This window comes from Cervus elaphus, chromosome 8 (assembly GCF_910594005.1).
Source record: "Cervus elaphus chromosome 8, mCerEla1.1, whole genome shotgun sequence".
NCBI classification, from domain to species: Eukaryota; Metazoa; Chordata; class Mammalia; order Artiodactyla; family Cervidae; genus Cervus; species Cervus elaphus.
Window position 1 is genome coordinate 16,079,823 of NC_057822.1, and position 20,839 is coordinate 16,100,661.

At 42.0% G+C, this 20,839-nt stretch overlaps 1 protein-coding gene and 1 long non-coding RNA gene across 2 annotated transcripts in view; one reads left to right on the forward strand and one right to left on the reverse strand.

Moving 5' to 3' along the window:
- The window catches only part of PDE6D (phosphodiesterase 6D), a 54,520-nt gene extending 35,576 nt beyond the window's left edge, over positions 1-18,944 (forward strand). The window contains exons 2-5 of the mRNA XM_043909695.1: positions 14,791-14,879; positions 15,451-15,576; positions 16,275-16,380; positions 18,348-18,944. Of these exons, the coding sequence (XP_043765630.1) occupies positions 14,791-14,879; positions 15,451-15,576; positions 16,275-16,380; positions 18,348-18,429 (403 nt within the window). The 3' untranslated portion in view covers positions 18,430-18,944. The remainder of the gene's footprint in view (positions 1-14,790; positions 14,880-15,450; positions 15,577-16,274; positions 16,381-18,347) is intronic.
- LOC122698545 lies at positions 1,186-11,858 on the reverse strand. The gene is made up of 3 exons (XR_006342360.1): positions 11,848-11,858; positions 8,178-8,183; positions 1,186-1,467 (listed from the first exon to the last, which is right to left on the reverse strand). It is a non-coding gene; the product is annotated as an uncharacterized LOC122698545 (long non-coding RNA).
- Positions 18,945-20,839: the final 1,895 nt, after the last annotated feature.

The following is a 20,839-nucleotide window of genomic DNA, read 5'->3' on the forward strand; positions in this document are numbered from 1 at the left end:
AAGCCACGAAGAGTGTTTCCTTCTCTCAGTAATGGAAGTGGAGACTAGTCACACTTGATATGTTTTAGAGAGATTTTCTTGGGATGATATGGGGACCATTGCTCTGCAGTTGGTACATCTGGGGCATTTATAGCCGGCCTTTGCCAATGATAATTACTGTGTCTTTGTTGCTCTGCTTCTCTGTCATGGTTGCCTCCACAAGGGTCCTCTGAGCTAAAGACTGGTTTCTTCCCATCTCCTTTTGTCAGCTTGTCTGGTGTGGCCTTGTGGTGATCATAACACTTGATTGGGTTCCCAAAAAGCAGCTTGACTCTCCTGATCTTTCTGGCTCCTCTCATGAGAGACCTCAAACAAGTATCCAGGCTAACCAGAGAGCACAGAGGTGCGTGTGCATGCAGGCCAGATTGCTTCAGTTCTGTCTGACTCTTTGCAACCATAGAGGACCATAGCCTGGCAGGCTTCTCTGTCCATAGGGTTCTCTAGGTAAGAATACTGGAGAGGGTTGCCATGCCCTCCTCCAGAGGATCTTCCAGACCCAGGGATCGAACCTGCGTCTCTTAGGTCCCTTGTATTGGCAGGCGGGTTCTTTACCACTAGTGCTGTCTGGGAAGCCCCTGGAGGTGCATGGGCCACAGTATATTCACTGTGCCTAGATAAGAATGGGGTACAGCAAGGGATTGGAAGGGATATGAAGCAGAAAGGAGACTAGAGAGATGCTGGGGCACAATGTAAAGAACTTTAAATGCCAAGCTAAGAAATTAGCAACAGTGAAAATCTTTTGAAAATTTTTGAAGAGGAAGTAATGATATGATCCAGCTTGTACTTTAGAAGTGTAACTCTAGTCATACATTGTAAAGGCTAGACAAATGGTACTTCAAATTTATTGCACATAAGAATTGCTTTTTAAAATGAGCATCGCCCGGCCTCACCTGAAGAGATTCTGATTAAATAAGACTGAGATGAGGCCTTGGGAACAGCGTTTTTAACAAGATCATCAAACCACACTCTAAGAAAACAATGTGGAGAAGGAAATGGCAACCCACTCCAGTACCTTTGCCTAGAAAATCCCATGGACGGAGGAGCCTGGTATGCTACAGTCCATGGGGTCGCAAAGAATTAGACACGACTGAGCGACTTCACTTTCATCATATTATCCAGTAATTCCACTCTTAGGTATAGAAAAAATGAAAATGCATCCACACAACTTGTAAACAGATGTTTATAGTGGCATTATTTGTAACAGCTAGAAATCAAAACAAGTCAAATACCCATAAATAATAAACAAAATGTGGCATATCCAGACAATGGAATATTATTCAGCAATTAAAAAGAAACTGGGAAAAAAAAAAGAAACTGGGTACTGATACATGCCATGACGTGGATAAACTTCAAGTGAAAGAAGCCAGGCAGGAAAAGCCACATATTGTGTGATTTCATTTGTATGGAATGTCCAGAATTGTCAAATCTCTATATGGAGAAAGTAGATTAGTGGTTGCCTAGGGCTGGGGGATGTTGGGGAGAAGTGGGAGTGACTGCTAATGAATTTGGGGTTTTGGGGAGGGAGATGATGAAAATGTTATAGAATTGATTTTGTGGTAATGGAGGTACTACTCTGTGACTATACTAAAAACCACTGAATTGTGCACTTTGTGTGAATTGTATGGGGTGAGAATTATTTATCAAGTTGTACAAATAAAACTTTATTTTTCTCCTTGAAAAAAAAGAAAAAAGAAAACAATGGACTACAGATTGAAGGAGAAAAATTAGTTGGCAGACTATTGTATCAATAATATACAGGAGAAAAAATCAGAACTAGCTTTAACAAGTACAGTAGAAGAAAAAATCATTTTCTAATGACTTTTCTCAAAAAACAACACCTAATTTTTAATTTTAGTTAATACATATCACTGTAAAGTGAAAGTAAAAATGAAAGTGTTAGTTGATCAGTTGTGTTCGACTCTTTGAGATCCCATAGACTGTAGCCTGCCAGGCTCCTCTGTCCATGAAATTTTCCAGGCAAGAGCACTGGAGTGGGTTGCCATTCCCTTCTCCAGGGGATCTTCCTGACCTAGGAATCAAACCCAGGTCTCCTGCATTGCAGGCAGATTTTTTTTTACTGTCTGAGCCACTAGGGAAGCCCTATCAGTACAAAATGTGAGTCAAACAGAAAACCAGAAGGAGTTATTAATAAAAGTTAGGTTTCATTTCAAATGGAAAAACTAAGAGAGCCATCCCTGCCTTTATTTATTTTTTTTTTCAGGTTAAGGTACTCAAACCCCTAAATACAATTTCTGCTATCTATCTAATATCTAGGATATGTGTATTTACAAATATAAAGTAGGTTTAAGTCTCACCTGTACTCTTAAACGGGCTTCCCAGGTAACACAGTGGTAAAGAATCCGCCTGCCAGTGAAGGAGACCCAAGAGACGTGGGGTCAATCCCTGGGTTAGGAAGATCCCTGGAGTAGGAAATGGCAACCCGCTCCAGTATTCTTGCCTGGAAAATTCCATGGACAGAGGAGCCTGGTGGGCTACAGTCCTTGGGGTTGCAAAGAGACTCAACTGAGCAACTAAGTACACATACATACGTTTAAACAGATGAAGGTGGGAAAAGAAATACTGATTAATATATGAGCAACAAAAAGGACAGCAAGAGATTTTCTAGGAATTATAAGGTTTGAGTGAATAAACCAAAGTCAAACATTAATTCATATAACTAAACTTATAATTTTTCCCTTGTTGAAGATTATACAGCATTTAAGATAATGTGCTTTTATTAGAGAATGTGAAATGGCTCAGAAGAAGCTGCTTCCTTTTTTTTTTCTTTTTCCAATCCTGAATAATTATGATATATTAATGTCATACTTTTGTATCAAGTTTGTGTGTGTGCTCAGTCTTGTCCGACTCTGCAATGCCCATGGACTGTGGCCCACCAGGCTCCTTTGTCCATGCAATTTTCCAGACAAGAATACTGGAGCAGGTTATCATTTTCTACTCCAGGGGTTCTTCCCGACCCAGAGATTGAACCCACATCTCTCGTGTCTCCTGCACTGGCATGCAGATTCTTTATCATGGTGCCTCCTGGAAAGCCCTGTATCAAGTTTATCAGTTTATAAACCATTTTTGTAGGTATTTCATATAATCCTGCAGTAATCTTAAGGCTTAAAGTATTATCAGTAGTTGACAAACTAAAACTTGGGCAGGATTAATGACTTAATCTAAGATCACACAACTATTATATGATAGAAATTGGACTCTCATCCAGGTGTTCTGCTCCAAACCAATTTGGTTTTCCTCTGTCTCAGCTTTTCCTTGTTACTGTCTACTAATATACCCTGTGGTGTCTATCTTCCCCTCTACAATCCAAATGAATCCCTGAGATTTACAGGTGAACATCTTAAAACATTTTTTTTAATATTTATTTACTTTTATTATTCATTTGGCTGAACCAAGTCTTAGTTGAGGCATGCAAACTCTTAGTTGCAGCATGTGGGATCTAGTTCCTTGACCAGGGATGGAGCACAGGCCCTCTTCATTGAGACAGGTGAGGCTCAGCCACTGGACCACCAAGGAAGTCCCATCTTAAATATTTTTAAACAAATTGCTTAGTGTTGAAATATTTTCATGTAGATAGATAGTTTAGGTATCAGAGCACAGTTATTTGATAATAAAACCAACTGAACTGATATAAATAAATAATTTGATTTAAAAATAAATGGGAAAAAAAAGACAAATCTCCATTGCAGAGTTCCAGATAATTCATCTAGTTATTCTTCCCACTGGGACGTGGAGTATAACTTCCTACCCCTTAATTCATGCTGCATACAGTGACTTCCTTCTAAGAGTACAATATGGAAAGAAGGGGAAATGACTGTGTACAATGGAGAAGGCTGACAAGTACTGCCTCAGCCAGACGATTGAGGTCAACATCAACAGTGATAAGTCATGTTGATATTATGTACCCTTGACATGATATGATGGAAATGGCCCTTTACCTCAGTGGTCTTCCTCCTCAAAACCCATAACTCCAATCTAATCATAAGAAAAAACATCAGCCAAACCCTAGTTTTTGGACATCCAGGAAATATCTGACCAGTGCTCCTCAACACTGTCAAGGTCACCAAAAACAAAGAAGGTCTGAGAAATTCTCACAGCCAAGAAGAGCTTCAGGGGACGTCCCTGGTGGTCCAGTGGTTAAGACTTAGTGTTCCCAATGCAGGGGACACCAGTTCAGTCCCTGGATGGGGAACTAAGATCCTGCATGCTACATAGTGGCACAACCAAAATAAATAAATAAAAATAATTTTTAAAAAAAAAAGAACTTCAGGAGACATGACAACTAAATGTAACGTGGATTCCTGAATGGGATCCTGGGACAGGAAAAGGACATTACAGTAAAACTAAGGAAATTTGAACAAACTATGAAGTGAAGTGAAAGTCACTCAGTCGTGTCTGACTCTGCGACCCCATGGACTATACAGTCTGTGGAATTCTCCAGGCCAGAATACTGGAGTGGGTAGCCTTTCCCTTCTCCAGGGAATCTTCCCAACCCAGGGATCGAACCCAGGACTTTAATTAATGATAAGGTATCAGTGTTGGTTCATAAGTTGCGGCAAACATAAGATGTTTATAAAAAGGGAAACTGGTGTTGGGTATATGAGAACTCTACTATCTTACAGCTTTTCTGTAAATCTAAAACTATTCTAAAATTAAAAGTTTTTTTTTTAAAAAAAAAAGGGCTAAAATAGAATAACGCTTGATAAACCAATTCCCTTCTTGGTGAATTGCTGTGAATAGAAATCTTATGTATCTTCCATCCTTAGATTGATATCAGGGTTGCAGTTAATATCATTAGAGAATTATCTCAGTATCATTGCAGATTATCCAGCTTGAGTATGAATTATCTTGAAGGAAGTGAGTAAATAAATTTTTTGGTTTTAAGTAAAGAAAACCCACAAAATTATCAGAATGATGCCTAAATATATGGTGACCCTGAGTATAAGGCAATTTCTTATCTTTCCAATGAAAAACTGTTTTAAAAAGGAATGTGGATAAAATATTTTTACATACATATTTAAGATCATTATTTTAATAATATAGTATGAATTTAGATCTATTATTTCCCTCTACCTGTCACTTTTTTCTTTTTCTTTTTAGTTCTACCAGTTTATTGCTACCAACTCATCTTCCTCCACCCTGATGTACACATGGTCAGTCATGTAACCCCATGGACTGCAGCCCACCAGGCTCCTCTGTCCATGGACTTTTCAAGGCAAGAATACTGGAGTGGGTCACCTGTCACCTTTTATGAGACAACATTGCCTGGATTTTTTCACATGTGACTTTGATGTCAGTCTTCAGCACACAATAGGTTGTCAGTAAACATTTATTAAATGAATGATAGTTTGAAGTCAGATATATGGGGAGCCCTGCATCAGTCTGGGAGGATCCATTGAAGGTTTTTGACCAAGAGAGCAACACACGAAGGTGGAGTGGTATTTAGCCTTTTTTTCAGGGGAGATGGAGGTACTACAAATCCTCTGCTTCTGGGAAGCCAGCTGTGGCCAGGTGTTAGCCTTGGGGCAAGAAGAAACCCTGACCCAGGAGTCAGGCACACCTGGTTTTAGAAACTGCTGGAAACTGAGTGGTCCCAGGTGTCTTTGAGGAGGTGGCACTGAAGCCAGGACCTGAGGGTGTGAAGAGTCAGGACAGAAGCAGGCAGAAAGAGACTCTGTCAGAGATGTAGAAGGAGCCCACTATGAGCAGAACGTAGCAACTGGGGGACCCTGGAACCAGACAAAGGACTTCTTTAATTTTAAGTGCAAAGGAAAAAATGGGGATTGACATCTGATTTACAGTTCTAAAAAACCTCTTCCATCTGTGAGGATGGGCTGGAGGAAGAGGCAGGAATGGAAACAGAACTTCCCTGCTGGGCCAGTGGTTAAGAATCTGCCCGCCAGTTCAGGGGACACAGGTTCGATCCCTGGTCTGGGAAGTTTCCACATGTTCTGGGGCAACTAAGCCAATGTGCCACAGCTGCTGAAGCCCTTGCACCTAGAGCCTGTGCTCTGCAACAAAAGAAACCACAGCAATGAAAAGCCCGAGCACCACAATGAAGAGTAGTCCCCATTCACCACAAGTAAAGAAAGCCCACACAAAGCAATGAACTCTGTGTGGCAAAAATAAATAAATTTTAAAAAAGGAGACTGGAAGCACGGAGGCCAGGTTGGAAATGATAAGCAATAATAATGATAATAACACATGGCTAACTAAATGCCCAGGCACTTTTTAAGCACTTGTGAACCAATTCATTTAAGTGTACCTCCCAGTAAGCACCTCTTTCATTCTCAAAAATACCACAGTTGTTTGTTGTTGTTGTTTTAAATATAGTTGCTGGACAATATTAGATAAGTTGCAGATGTACAATATACAGTGATTCACAATTTTTAAAGGTTATACTCCATTTATGAAAGTGTTCGTTGTTGACTCATGTCCAACTCTTTGCAACCAACCCCATGGACTGTAGCCCATCAGGCTCCTCTGTCCGTGGGATTCTCCAGGCAAGAATACTGAAGTGGTAGCCATTCCCTTCTCCAGGGGACCTTCCTGACCAGGTCTTCTGCATTGCAGGCAGATTATTTACCATCTGAGCCACCAAGGAAGCTATCTATACTCCATTTATAGTTACTATAAAATATGGCTGTATTCCCCATGTTGTTCAATATATCCTTGTAGCTTATTTTATAGCTAATAGTTTGTACTTCCTCTTCACGTACTCCTACATTGCCCCTCAACATACCCTCTCCCCACTGGTAACCACAGTTTGGATAATAAATTCCAGAGAACTATGAATCCAATTAACACTGTCAGAGGGGCTTAATGATTGGATTGCTGTTTCCTTCTCCATCCATCAATTTCAAACCATTCTGTGAAAGCCATTAACCAAAATGCTCTATAGTGCAATATTAAAGTAGAAAAAACTAGAGTCTGATCTCTCAACTTGCTGAACCTCTTCCTTTCTGTTCCCTTCTGTCCTCACCCTGTCTCTTGGTTCTGAGTTTATATGGGCATTTCTGTCTCTTTTTCTCAGTGACTTTTTTTCTTTAACTCTCTCCCTCAAGTCCCTTTTCCTGTTCTTGTGTGCTCTGTGTTTCTTTCTTTCCTCTTTCCCCTCTTTGCCTTCCTCATTCCCTCTTTACTCCCTTGCCTTCCCCTAATGTCCCTCATTTTTCCCTCCCTTAAGTGGCCAGTGAGATACTGCCATGCCCAGTGAATCTGTTCTGTTCAGTATTTTAATGTTGTTAATATAATGTATATTATATATACAGTATAATAATGAATGTTCATCTTATTCAGTAATTAATCAAAAATTAATGTTTACTATTTCCATTTAAAACTAATTAAGACCCACAAGACTCAATGTACTCTTCCAAAATGCTTCTATAGATGATTGTTATGAAGTGTTTTAAGTCTTTTTATCCCAGTTCCCGAACTGACATCTCCAGGAGAAATTTACCTAGTACCCCATTCATCTCCAGGATCCTTGCCTGGAGAATCCCATGGACAGAGGAGCCTGGCAGGCTACAGTCCACGGGGTCGCAGGAGTTGGACACAACTTAGGGACTAAACCACCACCACCACCACTCATCTAACTGGTTTCTTCCAACCCCCACATGCTCCCTCCCCAGCCCGCTACCACCTCTGCACCTCCACTGCCTTCCGTACCTCAGGACTGTCCCCAGCTCCTACGCTGGACTGCATCTAATTCATACCAGATCACATCTGTTCTTTAAAACATTAGAGGACTTATGCAACTGTCCATGTTAAACCAAATGCCTCATTCTTCCATAATGTTTATCTTAGTTTATTTCCTCTGTTAACTTTCATAAAGCTTGATACTTTACAAACTATTGCTTTTGTTCTAAAGCTTCTTTTTAAGATGCATTTATTTTTACATGTAAGAGTGCGTCTCCTTTTGGGTGCCTGGTTCCAAATATGGGGGTTTTGGGGACAACCCTTCTTCCCCAGCAGAGGCTTCCCTTAGTAAAGGAGCGTTCCTCTGTGCTCATCTCATATATAAATCACCAGGGAGCTTTTAAATGAGAAAAGACCCAGCTGACCCAGAAGATGGTATTTATAAATAGTTCTCTAGTTCCCCCTCCTTAAAGCTTGTCCACCTAATCCTCTTCTCTTAAGATAGGAAGTGACTTGAACTTTGAGCCTTAAAATCAGGTTCTTATTTCTTTTAAAAATCTGTTGGAAAAATAAAATAAAATAAAAATCTGGTTGGCAAAAAGCTGTTAAAAAATGTTTTCAGCCACATGATGATCAGTCATAAGAGCTTGTCTTTTATTTCCAGCATTTTTAGGCAAATATGCTTCCTTTGTAGACTAGCTTTTCTCATTGTTATTATTATAAGACACTTTCCTCCATCATTTTTATTTCTTTTTACTGATAGGGTATCCTGGATTTGTATTTTTATGATTTAGAAAGCTGTTCCCAAATGACTGCACAGGAGATGTGGGTTCAATCCCTGGGTCGGGACAATCCCCTGGAGGAGTAAATGGCAATCCACTCTAGTATTCTTCCCTGGGGAATCCCATGGACAGAGCAGCCTGGTGGGCTACAGTCCATGCGGTCACAAAGAGTCGGACATGACTTGGTGTCCGAGTAATGACAACAACAACAAAAAATGACTGCATCTCTGTCATGAGCTAAGAGCCTTTCTTTTCACCCTTAAAATCACAAAACTTGAAGGATCTCTAAGTTACCTTCACCCCAGTATCTTTGAATGGAGCTCTGTTTGTATTTCCCTGATTTTGTGTTGTATGTGTGGATGTGTGTGTATGTATGTGCTCAGTTGCTTAGTCTTGTCCAACTTAGACTTGTGTGACCACTTGGACTGTGGCCCACCAGGCTCCTCTGTCCATGGGATTCTCCAGGGAAGAATACTGGAGTGGGTTGCCATTTCCTCCTCCAGGGGATCTTCTCGACCCTAGGATCAAACCCATGTCTCCTGCATTGGCAGGTGGATTCTTTACCTCTCTGCTACCTGGGAAGCTTTTTGTGTTATTTAATGAGGCTCAAATGTCACAGGTTTAGGATTATGAAATGAACATATGATATAGACACTAGTAAATAATATTCCAGATTAGGGTACACACAGGAAATGCCTAATTGTTGAAGTGGCCAAAGATACTTTTTTTTTAAACTATATTTTCCCCAAAGATAATTAAATCCTTAATCTGATTATTTATAAAGATAAGAGATGCTTATATTAAGGAATTAAGCTATATGTTTTTAGCAGTCTCTCTCCCTTATAAAATGGAGGAAACAAATTCACTATCCACTATCAGACAGAATAATTTAAGTCTATTTTCTTTTTATCCCCTGACAGATTGAAGAGTAAGTCCTGGTCCCAGGCTTTTGTTTGCTGACCTGGGTCAGGGACAATAATGCTTTTTCTAGAAGCTACTAGGTCTGATCCATCTGTTGCTTTGTGAGGAGAACCCCTTCCCCAAGGGTTTTCTTATAGTAGTTTTGCTAGAATGTCCTACTTGCATTGTGAGCCTGGAAATTTAGAAGTAATTTTAGTTCTCTTATTTAAGAAAGGCTGGTGTCCATTGTGGCTATATTAGTACATAAGAGACTGTCTGCAGGAAAAGAATGAAAAGCATGTACACTGCAGGTTGAATGAGTACTGTTGTCTTCTGAGAACCTTGGGCTTAAATGTCTAAGGCAGTTCTGTTTAGATCTGAGTTCAGCATGGACTTGCTAGAGCAGTAGTGCCTGTTTTATTTCTCCAGTTGGGGAAGTTTTATCTTAATACACGGAGACTCTAGAATGGGTAAGTATATATGTATGTTGTTGTTCAGTCGCAAATTTGTGTCTGACTCTTTGTGACCCCCATGGACGCCAGGCTTCCCGGTCCTTCACAATCTCCCAGAGTTTGCTCAAACTCATGTCTATTAAGTCGGTGATGCCATCCAGCCATCTCATCCTCTGTCACCCCCTTCTCCTCCTACCCTCATTCTTTACCAGCATTAGGGTCTTTTCCAATGAGTCAGCTCTTTGTTTCAGCATCATTCCTTCCAGTGAACATTCAGGGTTGATTTCCTTTAGGATTGACTGGTTTGATCTCCTTGCTGTCTAAGGGACTCTCAAGGGTCTTCTCCAGCACCACAATTTGAAAGCATCATTTCTTCGATGCTCAGCCTTCTTTATGGTCCAACTCTTTCATATGTACACAAATACTGGAAAAACCATAGCTTTGACTCTATGGACCTTTGTTGCAAAGTGATGTCTCTGCTTTTTAATATGCTATCTAGGTTTGTCATAGCTTTCCTTCCAAGGAGCAAACATCTTTTAATTCTGTGGCTGCAGTCACCTTCCACTGTGATTTTGGAGCCCAAGAAAAGAAAATCTGTCACCGTTTCCACTTTTTAAGATATGGGCTAAGCAAGGGTGGATACTTTTAACTTGCTTTTAGATTCAGTTGCTAAAATAAAAAAGTGGAATGTAAAAAAAAAAAAGTGGAATGTAGAAATATGAAAGAGGTGAGAAAACCACATAGTTGCAACAGAGCAACCGTATCAAGTGATATAATGAGCTTGCAACAGAATTTGTTAGGATTTCACACACTGAGAGGAGAGTAGCACAACCAACACAACTTCAAAGCAATGGTGGGGTCACGTCGGAAGACAGTGCCCAAGCAGGTCTAGGGCACAGGAGGTTTAGGTACCAGTCACACTCAGGGCACACTACTGGATAACCCTTGATTCTCTTTTGTGACCTTTTTCACAGAGCAGCAAAACTTAGAGTCTCTCCAGAGGGTTAAATGTAGAACCATTCCATACATAATGATGCTCATCAACTATGTTGTTCAGAGTTCTGCACTGCAAGCTACCCAACCCATGGAAAAGACTCTCAGAGGCTCTCTGCTGCTTCAGAACTGACTGGCAGTCAGAGGGACAAGGGACACACTGCAGGAAGTGTCAGGTTGGCACAACCTGCTGCCCCACCCTGAGGAACTGCTGGCTTTTCCTCAAATCCTTGTGTAACAACAGCTTCAGGGCCCCAGGTGTCCCCAGCCTGGGTCATGTGCTTGCCCCCAGCTGCACCGTGACCAGGAGAGAAGAAGCTGAATCTTCTAGTTGCTATAGTGCAGAGCACTCACTGCCTCCCACAGGGGACACGAGGCTGCGGGGTGCTGGTTGGGAAGAAGGTTTGGTTGCTAGACAGCCGGGAGGGAAAAAAAAGACATATAAACTATCAACTGTATTTATCTGAAGTTCAGTCTCTTAACAAATATTAACCATCTTTCTCAGGCTCAGCCATGCATGGAGAATATTAATTTTCTTTTCCTTTAATGCTTTGTTCATTGTTTTTAAAAACAAAAACCAAAAAAAAAAAAAAAAAAGAAAACTTGGGACTATCTTTAAATTTAGTCTTTATTTTTATCAGAGTTGTATGTATACTTCACGTAGAGTCATTGTTCTACCTGGTTTCTAAAGACGAAGAGCATTTCATTGCTCTTTTTCATTGCGATTTTCTACTCCCCAGAGAAAACTATTTTCACTTCTTTCTAACTGATTTATTTGGTGTTTATCTTGATATTTCCAAATAGTGCACTGTGGTTATATCTTAGTGTTTCCCTTTTAAGCATTATTTATCGACTTTCCACGATGAAAATGAGTTTTGTTCTGTCTCAATACTTTACTCTTAATCACACATACATTCTCTTCTCCTTTCCCCTCCTCCCAGGATAAATGTGTTGAATCTATGATCTGTGTTTTTATCATCACTTTGTGAGCACTGCGATGAAGCTGTGTAGTATGCTGTGACTACTCCTTTCTCCAGTACCACATTTAATTTTTCCCTGATGCTAATAATTGTTTTTTTTTTTAATTTGCTTAAATTTTCTATACATCTCACTAATTTGACCCCCAGCCTTCCCCTAATTGAATAAACCCTCTTTCCATATAAACACATCAGATGTTCTATGAATTTCATCTTTTTGTTTTTGCTGTTTTTAATTTCATCTTCTAAAATGTCTCCATGAGTGTTATGGCTTGCTCTTGTCTGGACCCTGGACCAGTCGCCCTCCAGGCCTGCTAAGGAGCTCTTGTCTTGGGGTTTCCTTCACCGTCACTCTGAGGACCCCTTTGCTGTTTCTTGTTTGTAGATCCCTTGCTTCCTGGATTCCATGTCATCCTCTTCCTTGGTCTTCCCTGTCACTTTGAAGGAGCATGTTACCATTAGTTTCTTGAGAAAGTAAAGGTTTATTAGTTTCAGGAATCATTTATTTAAGAATTTTAAAGGCACTGCTCCATTTTTTTCTGTCCTCCAGAGTCCCCGTTGAAAAGTCTTATGCATTCTGATTTTGACCTTTTGGGTAACAACTCATTTTCCTTTTGGAAGCTTGTCTTTAACCTCGATGTTCTGCAAGTTCACAGTGATGTGATTTAAGCCCTTGCTGGACCTTTTCAATCTGGGACATTTTCTTGAATTCATTTTTTTTGATGACTTCTTCTCCTTGTTTTTTTCTGTTCTTAAAGTTATATTAGCTAGTTGTTGGACCTTCTGTACTGGCGTCCAGTTTTTGTATCTTTACGCTCATTTTCTATCCTTTTGTCTTTTTTTCTTTCTAAAAGTATCTCTCAACTTTGTCTTTCATCCCAGGGGACTGGGGCAGTCCCGGGGCAGGGTCCCAGTTCTCACAGCTTATTGTCCCTGACCTGACAATAGGAGGGAACGGCAGAGGTCATCTTGGTCTTGGAAGCTGACTTCTTTGAAATGCAGCCTTCAGTTAAGCTCTTCATGTGTTCAGCTCGATGGCCAACTTCCATCTCTGTCTATGTTGTACTCCTTCATGTTGACTCAAGGAGGCGCCACCTGAGAGTCATCTGTAAAGGCTGGAGATGTGGGGTCACTGTTCTGTGTCTCTGTCTTGGGAATGGGCTGTTTAGTGTTAAAGTGATGTTTGTGAAGCCATTGCCTTGAGGCCCAGAATAACCAAGCATGTAAAATTAGACCAGGGATGAGGTTCAGGTTCGGGATGTTTCAGACTGAGGCACCCACCTGTGAACATTCAGTCATTTTATGTGTTCCAAATGTATTTTTATAATCATATGTGTGACATGTATGTACATATATGCATGTATCTCTCAGGAAGTAGGGAACTGGAAATGAGGATATTATAGCCTCAAAATGGTGGTAAAGAACCCGCCTGCCAAGGCAGGAGATGTGGGAGATGCACTTTTGATCCCTGGGTTGGGAGGAGGACAAGGGGAACCCACTCCAGTATTCTTGCCTGAAGAATTCCATGGACAAAAGAGCCTGGCAGGCTAAGATCCATAGGGTAGCAAAGAGTCGAACATGACTGAAGTGACTTAGAATGCACACAGGCTAAAAATTAGGTAAGAGACATTTGCCTACATGCAATGAATTGTAATAGAAATGTGATCTTCCCATGTCATTGGGAAACTTGTTTTCTGCTCAGCCCTCAGAGAATCATAGATGGTTGGGGTGAGGACTAAGTGAGTCCCTATTGGGTTTTTCTACATAGCAGACAGACAGTATGGCAAGCTTGACGCCTCTCCCATCTTGCTGCCTAGGCTAGGCTTGTCCTGAGAACATTCCACAGCAGTATGGTATCATCCCCGTGACCTTTGGGTCACGTGACCTTTGGCCCAGCTTGAGGAGGCCAAGGTCTACTCAGCAGCTCTTCCTGCTCCCAGGTTAATGGACTTGATAGATCCCTTGTCCCCGCCTCCCCGCTTGTCATGCAGGAAACAACAGCTAGAAAATGCATAAGTGTAAAGACTATGCTGAGCCCATGTGACCCCCTTAGGCTCCCTGCTGGTCTCTGGCTGCCAGTCTCCCAGATTGATACCTCAGTTTTGCCTTTCATGGTTTCTAGGCTAGGGGAGCAGCCTAACCCAGACATAGCCCATTGGCTTCCTTTGCAGCAGCTACTTAACTTGGACAGAGCCGAGGGAACCCCCTTATGCCTGTGGCTATGATGTCTGTCACGGGCCTGGCTCCAGCAAGGAGGACAGCCAAGTTCCAATCTCAGACCCTGGCTTTCCTGAGATTGAGGCCTGGGGCTTACCATTTGGAATACAAAGTGAAGGGGTTTTTGTTCCATTTTTTTTAATGTAAACTTGATAATTTTATTGCCAATTTAAAAATAAATGACTTTATATTGATTGTGAGGGGGGAAGAAAGCTACTTGAGGGAACTCCTTGGCAGTGGTTAGGACTGTAACGCTTTCACTGCTGGGCCCAAGTTCAATCCCTAGTCAGGGAACTGAAATCCCAGAAGCTAAGTGGCACAGCCAAAAAAAAAAAAAAAAGCATTGTTTGAGAGGTCTGGATTTGTGAGTAACGCTTGTGGACTGTGATTTTCACTGTAGGGCGATATCCATGAGTCATGTCCTGGGATTTCTCTCATACCTGTTTCTTTAGGTCTTTTTATCTCAGCTGGCCAGTTTCTGTTGGAAAATTTTAAATTTTGCACTGTTCATTTTCTACCTCTTTCTTGCAATTGCTAGACGTGTACCATCTGTGAGCTCTCATGTTGCAGATAAAAATATCTCCCCTGGGTCTCTGCATCTTCCTTTAGATGTCTTCTGCACTCTATTCCACATTTGTATTTGCTTTCTTGGCACTTAGCGGTCAGGCCAGTTTGCTGAGAAGTAAACAGGAGTCCATAAGAGCAAATCTGAGACACCTGGAGGACGAAGTAGGCAGCTTCAGGGTCTTCTTTTTCCTTAATATACTTGATCAGAAATTGGATGAACCTTCGGGATGCTGAGACAGGGAAGATACTCTGGCAAGGAACAGAAGACCTGTCAGTCCCTGGCGTGGAGCACGAAGGTACTTTCCACCCTTTTCTGCGCAGGGCTGATGACGCAGAGCAAGGCCGGGGCGTCAGGGAGCTGAGTTGACGCAACACCACCAGTGGACAGGCCTCTACAGGCACAGCACGTCCATCCACGTGATGCTGAGATTTCTAGTGCCTTCCTTATGTTTCTTTCTCCTACTTCCCAAAACCAACTCTGTGCTGAAATGTTAGCATTAGAACATACCCAAAGATATAAAGTAAGATCTGGACTTTTTCTCTGAAAGAAAATTTGTGTTTTTATCTCCCTGAAATAAAAGAAAAATCAAGGGGTTAAAACCCACAGGACAGACTAGTAAGAAGGCTCCCGTTCAGCCTCCTTCCTGATAAGAGGAGCTGGGCAAGGCCTTTAGGTGCACTAAATCTGGTGTTCCTTGAAGATCTTTCAGTCAGATGCATTGGACCAGTTTGGGACCTCTGCCTTTAATTAAAAAGTATAATTCTGTTACCGAGGCGTTCTCTGAGAGTTAGCATAGACAAGATATGCTCTAAATCATCTCTAAGAAGCTCCCAGAAATGGTTTCAGTATTTCTTTTTCTTTACCAGCCCGTGTTCCCAAGAAAATCCTCAAATGCAAGGCAGTGTCTCGAGAACTGAACTTCTCTTCAGCAGAGCAAATGGAAAAATTCCGCCTGGAACAAAAAGTCTACTTCAAAGGGCAATGCCTGGAAGGTATTCTGCTGCCTACATGCCTCGTATCTGGGCTTAGGGTGACAGGGGCAGAAGTCAAGACTCAGGGAACTAAAGCCCTGCTTTGATAACATCCATTTTGCAACTCAGCTTGGATAGGGTTCCTACACCCTGGCAGATCGGGAGCTTGGGCAAAAAGCAGAAACAAAGCTGGCATCTGTGAGGGGCTTTGAGCCCAGTGAGAGGATTACTGACCCTGGAGAGCTTGGGGCTGGTGCCGGCTTTGTCACTGACAGGGTCGCAAGGAAGCTGCTGGTTAGGCCCTGGCACAGTGCTCTTCATACTGTCACGTACAGATTCCACCGGCAGGGGCTCCCTGCAGGGAGTTTTCTTCACCGCCAAGTGTAAGAGTGCACTCTGTGTCTTAGATCTGAAGTGACAAGTGAAAAGGCCTGTTCTGTGCCTCTGTGTACAGTTTACATCCAGCCTACTTATAAGAAAATGCTGCTGGTCCTAGTTCTTTAGATCTCAGAGCATGGGGAGCAGGCCTCTGGTGTGGTTCAGGGCACAGCCTGAAGGGGGCTTCCATGTCCTTTCTCATGGTCTCTGGTCTGGGAGGTTTCTGATGGCTTCATTGGTGGTTCCTGCAGTAGGAAGAGGCTTGCTCAAAAGGATGGGGAAACGGAACCCCAAGACTCTGCCCAGGGCGCCAGCTCACCCATTTTTCCTTCTTCCTTCAGAATGGTTCTTCGAATTCGGCTTTGTGATCCCTAACTCAACAAACACCTGGCAGTCCCTGATAGAGGCTGCGCCCGAGTCCCAGATGATGCCAGCCAGCGTGCTAACGTGAGTGAGTGGGCCGCAGGGACGGTGGAGGTGTCTAGAAGCAAGTCCAGGCACATGGGACTCGTGGTTCCATTCAGCAGACAGGCAACCTAGGTTGAGGAGAGGGGTAAAACTGTCCAGGGTATCCGAGGTCACAGCTTACTGACTTCAGTCACGTGAAAAAGACAGTATGATAGAGTGGAAAGAATTAAAAACTTCAGACTAGACCTTTAGACTAAATTCCTGATTAACCCTGACTAGCTGTGTAATCTTCGGCTATGTACTTTACTTCTCTGGGCCTTACTCTTCTCTCTAAACAGAGAATTAATAATCCTGTCTCACAGAGGTAGTAAAGATAAAATGAGATCGTATGGAAGGAAACTAGCACATAACACAAATTAAATCAATGCTAATTTGCTCCCTTTCCTGACTATCAAACTTCTGATACTCTGTACTTCGTTTGACCTTGAGGAGAATGTGGCAAAGTCCTAATTCTGTTTTAGAGGATAATGTTTGATTGTAGTTTTTCAGAGACTCACTTACCATTTTTATAAATTTGCTTCCTGCTCAAAGAATAATTAGTTTGTCCGTTGTCCCCCAAATCAGTCAGTCACTGCCCACCTACCATTTTCTCTTGGGAAAAGATTTTAGTCTTTTAAAGGTTTTAGCAGTACTGCCTGGTTTGCAGCAAATCATGTACATAGATAGATAATGGTGTGATATTGGATCACCTCTTTAAACAGGTCCTTTATGAAAACCACCTTGAATTTGTAAATAGAGGTTTTTTTATTTTATGTCTTGGATAGATTTTTATTTACATAATAGTATAAACTATAAAATACTATAACTTTATATAATAGTATAAATTATAAAATAATATAAATTTATATTTAATCAGTCAGTCAGATCTTGAGTTCCTTATTTACCCATTTTTTTATAATTAATTACCAGCAAAATGTATCTGGTAGATATTAACTACCCTGGGAAAGTACAGTGTCATAGGTAGAAGGGCATTTTTTAGATTTTGTTAACCCTAGCTTGGGTTAGGGTTATAGGCCTATAGGGTTATAGGTTATAGGGTTATAGGCCCTGCTTCTTGGCCAGGCCTGATTTCTTTCAGGTGCTAACACCAGCAAGTCTATGATAATATATTCAGGTTATTTAAGTTCTGTCTTACTTTTTAGAACCCAAATATAGCACCACTCTTGCTTTTAACTCAGTTCAAGAGGAGTTTGATTTGGAAACACTGACATACCCACCAAGAAGAATGAAATTGCACCCTGTGTACAATACAGGTGTATCGTTTGGGGTTATTGAGCCATAAGCCACAGAAACTGACTCTGGCTTACAGAACAGAGTTGAAAGGGTAGGGCTGAGACCTGAGCAGCCAGAGGATACAGGTGGCAGGAATCATGGATGGATTCCTCAAGGAGCAGCCATGGGAATGATATTGCTCAGGGGAGAGATTCTGATTGGCTCAAATTATATTCTGTGCCTCACCTTTGCCAGGTGAGGGAGGGGCCACTTGACTGACCATGGACTGGAGATAGGGTGGTTCCCCTAAGAGAAGAACAGAGTGCTGTTACCCAAAGTGAGGAGAAAGATGCAGGACAGGCCAACCCACAGCTTCCACCAGAGTGAGTTTTATAGGAAAAGATACCACCCCTGCAGTCTCAGGTTTTCATGTGAATCAGAAAGTCGTATTTATAGGCACCTCTGCATGCAGAGCACCTCAGAGGGCCTTGGGTGTACTGTGGGTTAAGACATGCGCCCTCTTCTAATTTCTGAACTTGAAGAAGATGAACCTCATCACATAAGTTAAAGGTCATGTGAGATGTCTAACCCCATGTGATCTTAATATCCCCAAGCCAAGGTTATATACGTGAGTGCATGTCCACAGGCCCAGTCGACCCAGATTGAAACTACTTTGTGGAAATGAAATCTGTTGCTAACACGCTCACTCTTCTGCCCTCTCTTCTGATTTACAGCGGAAATGTTATCATAGAGACAAAGTTTTTTGATGACGATCTTCTCGTAAGCACATCCAGAGTGAAGCTTTTCTACGTTTGAGAGAAGAATGTGTGTGCATTTCAAGAATTCATTTTTTTAGGGGGATGGAGGAAACTGTTTACTTTTTTCCTCTATACCTTTGATTTTTGGCACTTTCACCCCTGATTCCTTCTACGGCAAAACCCACCTGCGGCCACCAGGGGACCAGCTCTGTGTAGGTAACCAGATGGCTTTTTTCTCTTAAGCCACCATCTTCCGTTGACCAGAGTATAAACTCCCAGCCCCAGACCAGGGCAGAGGGCATGCCTCGACTCCTTCCTGGAGTAGACCCGGCGACAGACACACACCACGAGCTGTTCCCGTCACCCTCCCTGCCTCCTTCTTGGGCCCTGCAGGCAACACATCTTCTTTTGGCCCCTGGTTTTGGAAAACTTCATGTTCCTGACCCACGTTTAGTTTTTTCCTACCGTTTCTATTTCATACATTCTCATACATTTAACTTGTAAAATAGACTGATATTATTATTATTAATTAATTAAAACGTGAATTAAAATATTCCTATGTCTTTGGCATGACACTGCTTTCATCTCTCTTTTTTTTGGAATGTGAACCTGGCTCCATGATGGGAAGAAAGACATTTATCAGACTATAGGATCACAGCTCTGTTTTGCTCCAGAGAGGACTGATAGATCTTGCGGTTCCTGAGTGCTTCAGTCACTGCTTTCCAAGAATGTACAACACACTTGAGCAAGACCCATGACCTTGACATTTGTCTTTCAGACGTGGTATTTAGTGGCTCTCTTCTACAACATACATGTGACCTCCGTTTGTCTATTGTTTTTAACTTTTCCCCTTCTTTTATAATGTGCATTTGTTCAAGAGGTTTCCAGAGAGGTTGGAAGTTCTAAGTTGGTCGAGTAAGGACTCTTACCTTCTTAAATGAGAGACTAGAAGTTACAAAATGAAGAAAAGGTCTCCCTAAACTCACCTGGAGAACAATGATGGGGAAGTATCTGGATGGGGAGGGATGCTTGGAGACCTTGAAAACCGAGGTCAGAGGGAACCCATGTAGGGAAGCAGTAGTTATGTCTGCAGTGCTTTTAAGTCTGACAATAGAAAGAAAACTAAAAAGGGTTCTTCTGGGGACCTCCTTGGTAGTTCAGGGGTTAAGCGTCTGCCTTGCAATGCAAGGGATGTGGGTTTGATCCCTCATTAGGAGCTAAGATCCCACATGCTGAGCAGGGTGGCCAAAAGAGTTTAAAAAAAAAAAAAACACAGAACAACAAGAAAGGGTTCTTTTTTAGGAACTTACCTGTGAGCTATCAGTAGCCTTCCCTGTCCTTTATAAAATACCAGCAATGAAAAGTCTTCTGGTTCTGAGACTACCCTGGAGGTCCAGGGGTTAAGACGTCACCTTCCAATGTACATGCCTTCTCATATGTCTCACTACCAAGAAAACAAACTTAAAAGAGAAGCAATATTGTAACAAATTCAATAAAGGACTTTAAAAAATGGTCCATATCCAAAAAAAGATTTTTTTAAGCAAACTTTTCTGGTTCCTAAAGTAGTAAGGTCTGAGGCCAGAGGAGGGAAAATACACTGAGTGGGCCCTCTTGGTGGAGCCCCTGCTCCTAGATCCCTGCTCTCCTTCCATCTGTTACCGCAAAGGGCCTGTTTGCATCTGTGGGTGGGAGGAGAAGCAGAACATTTTTAGTACTGTATCTCCATCTTTCAGTGATGACTCCATTCTTAGATCTGTTATCTTCAAAACCTAATTTTTAAATACCAAAGGTTGGATTAAAAAAAAAAAAGATAAAAGTGAGTCAAGCTTTTCTTTTTCTTTCCAAAAATGCCTTGTCTTTTCTCAGCGTCAACCTGTCTCTTTCCTTCTTCCTGGACTGTGTCTTCTCCCCGGAATCCACCCAGGGAAGGCTCTTGGGCCTGGACACATCCTGATGGAGAAAAGACTTCCCAAGGGGCTTCTCCACCTGCTTAGACTTCCTTTACTGCCCTGCTCCACTCACCCACCCAGCTAGCACTGCTTTGCTAGCTGCTCTGAGAAAAACAAAAAGAACCATGGCCCAGTCCTTCTTAGAAGCTTGCCATCTCTCTAAGGTTCATGTGCTCAGGAAATATTGAACATTTGCAAAGAACTGATGCTTTTTTACTGTGGTTCTCGAGAAGACTCTTGAGAGTTCCTTGGAGATCAAGGAGATCAAACGAGTCAATCCTAAAGGAAATCAAGCCCGAATACTCAATGGAAGGACTGATGCTGATGCTGGGAAAGATTGAAGGCAGGAGAAGAAGGGGACGACGGAGGAAGAGATGGTTGGATGGCATCACCAACTCAATGGACATGGGTTTGAGCAAACTCCAGGAGATAGTGGAAGACAGGGAAGCCTGGCCTGCTGCAGTCCATGGGGTCACAAAGAGTTGGACATGACTGAGCGACTGAACAAAAACAGCAAAT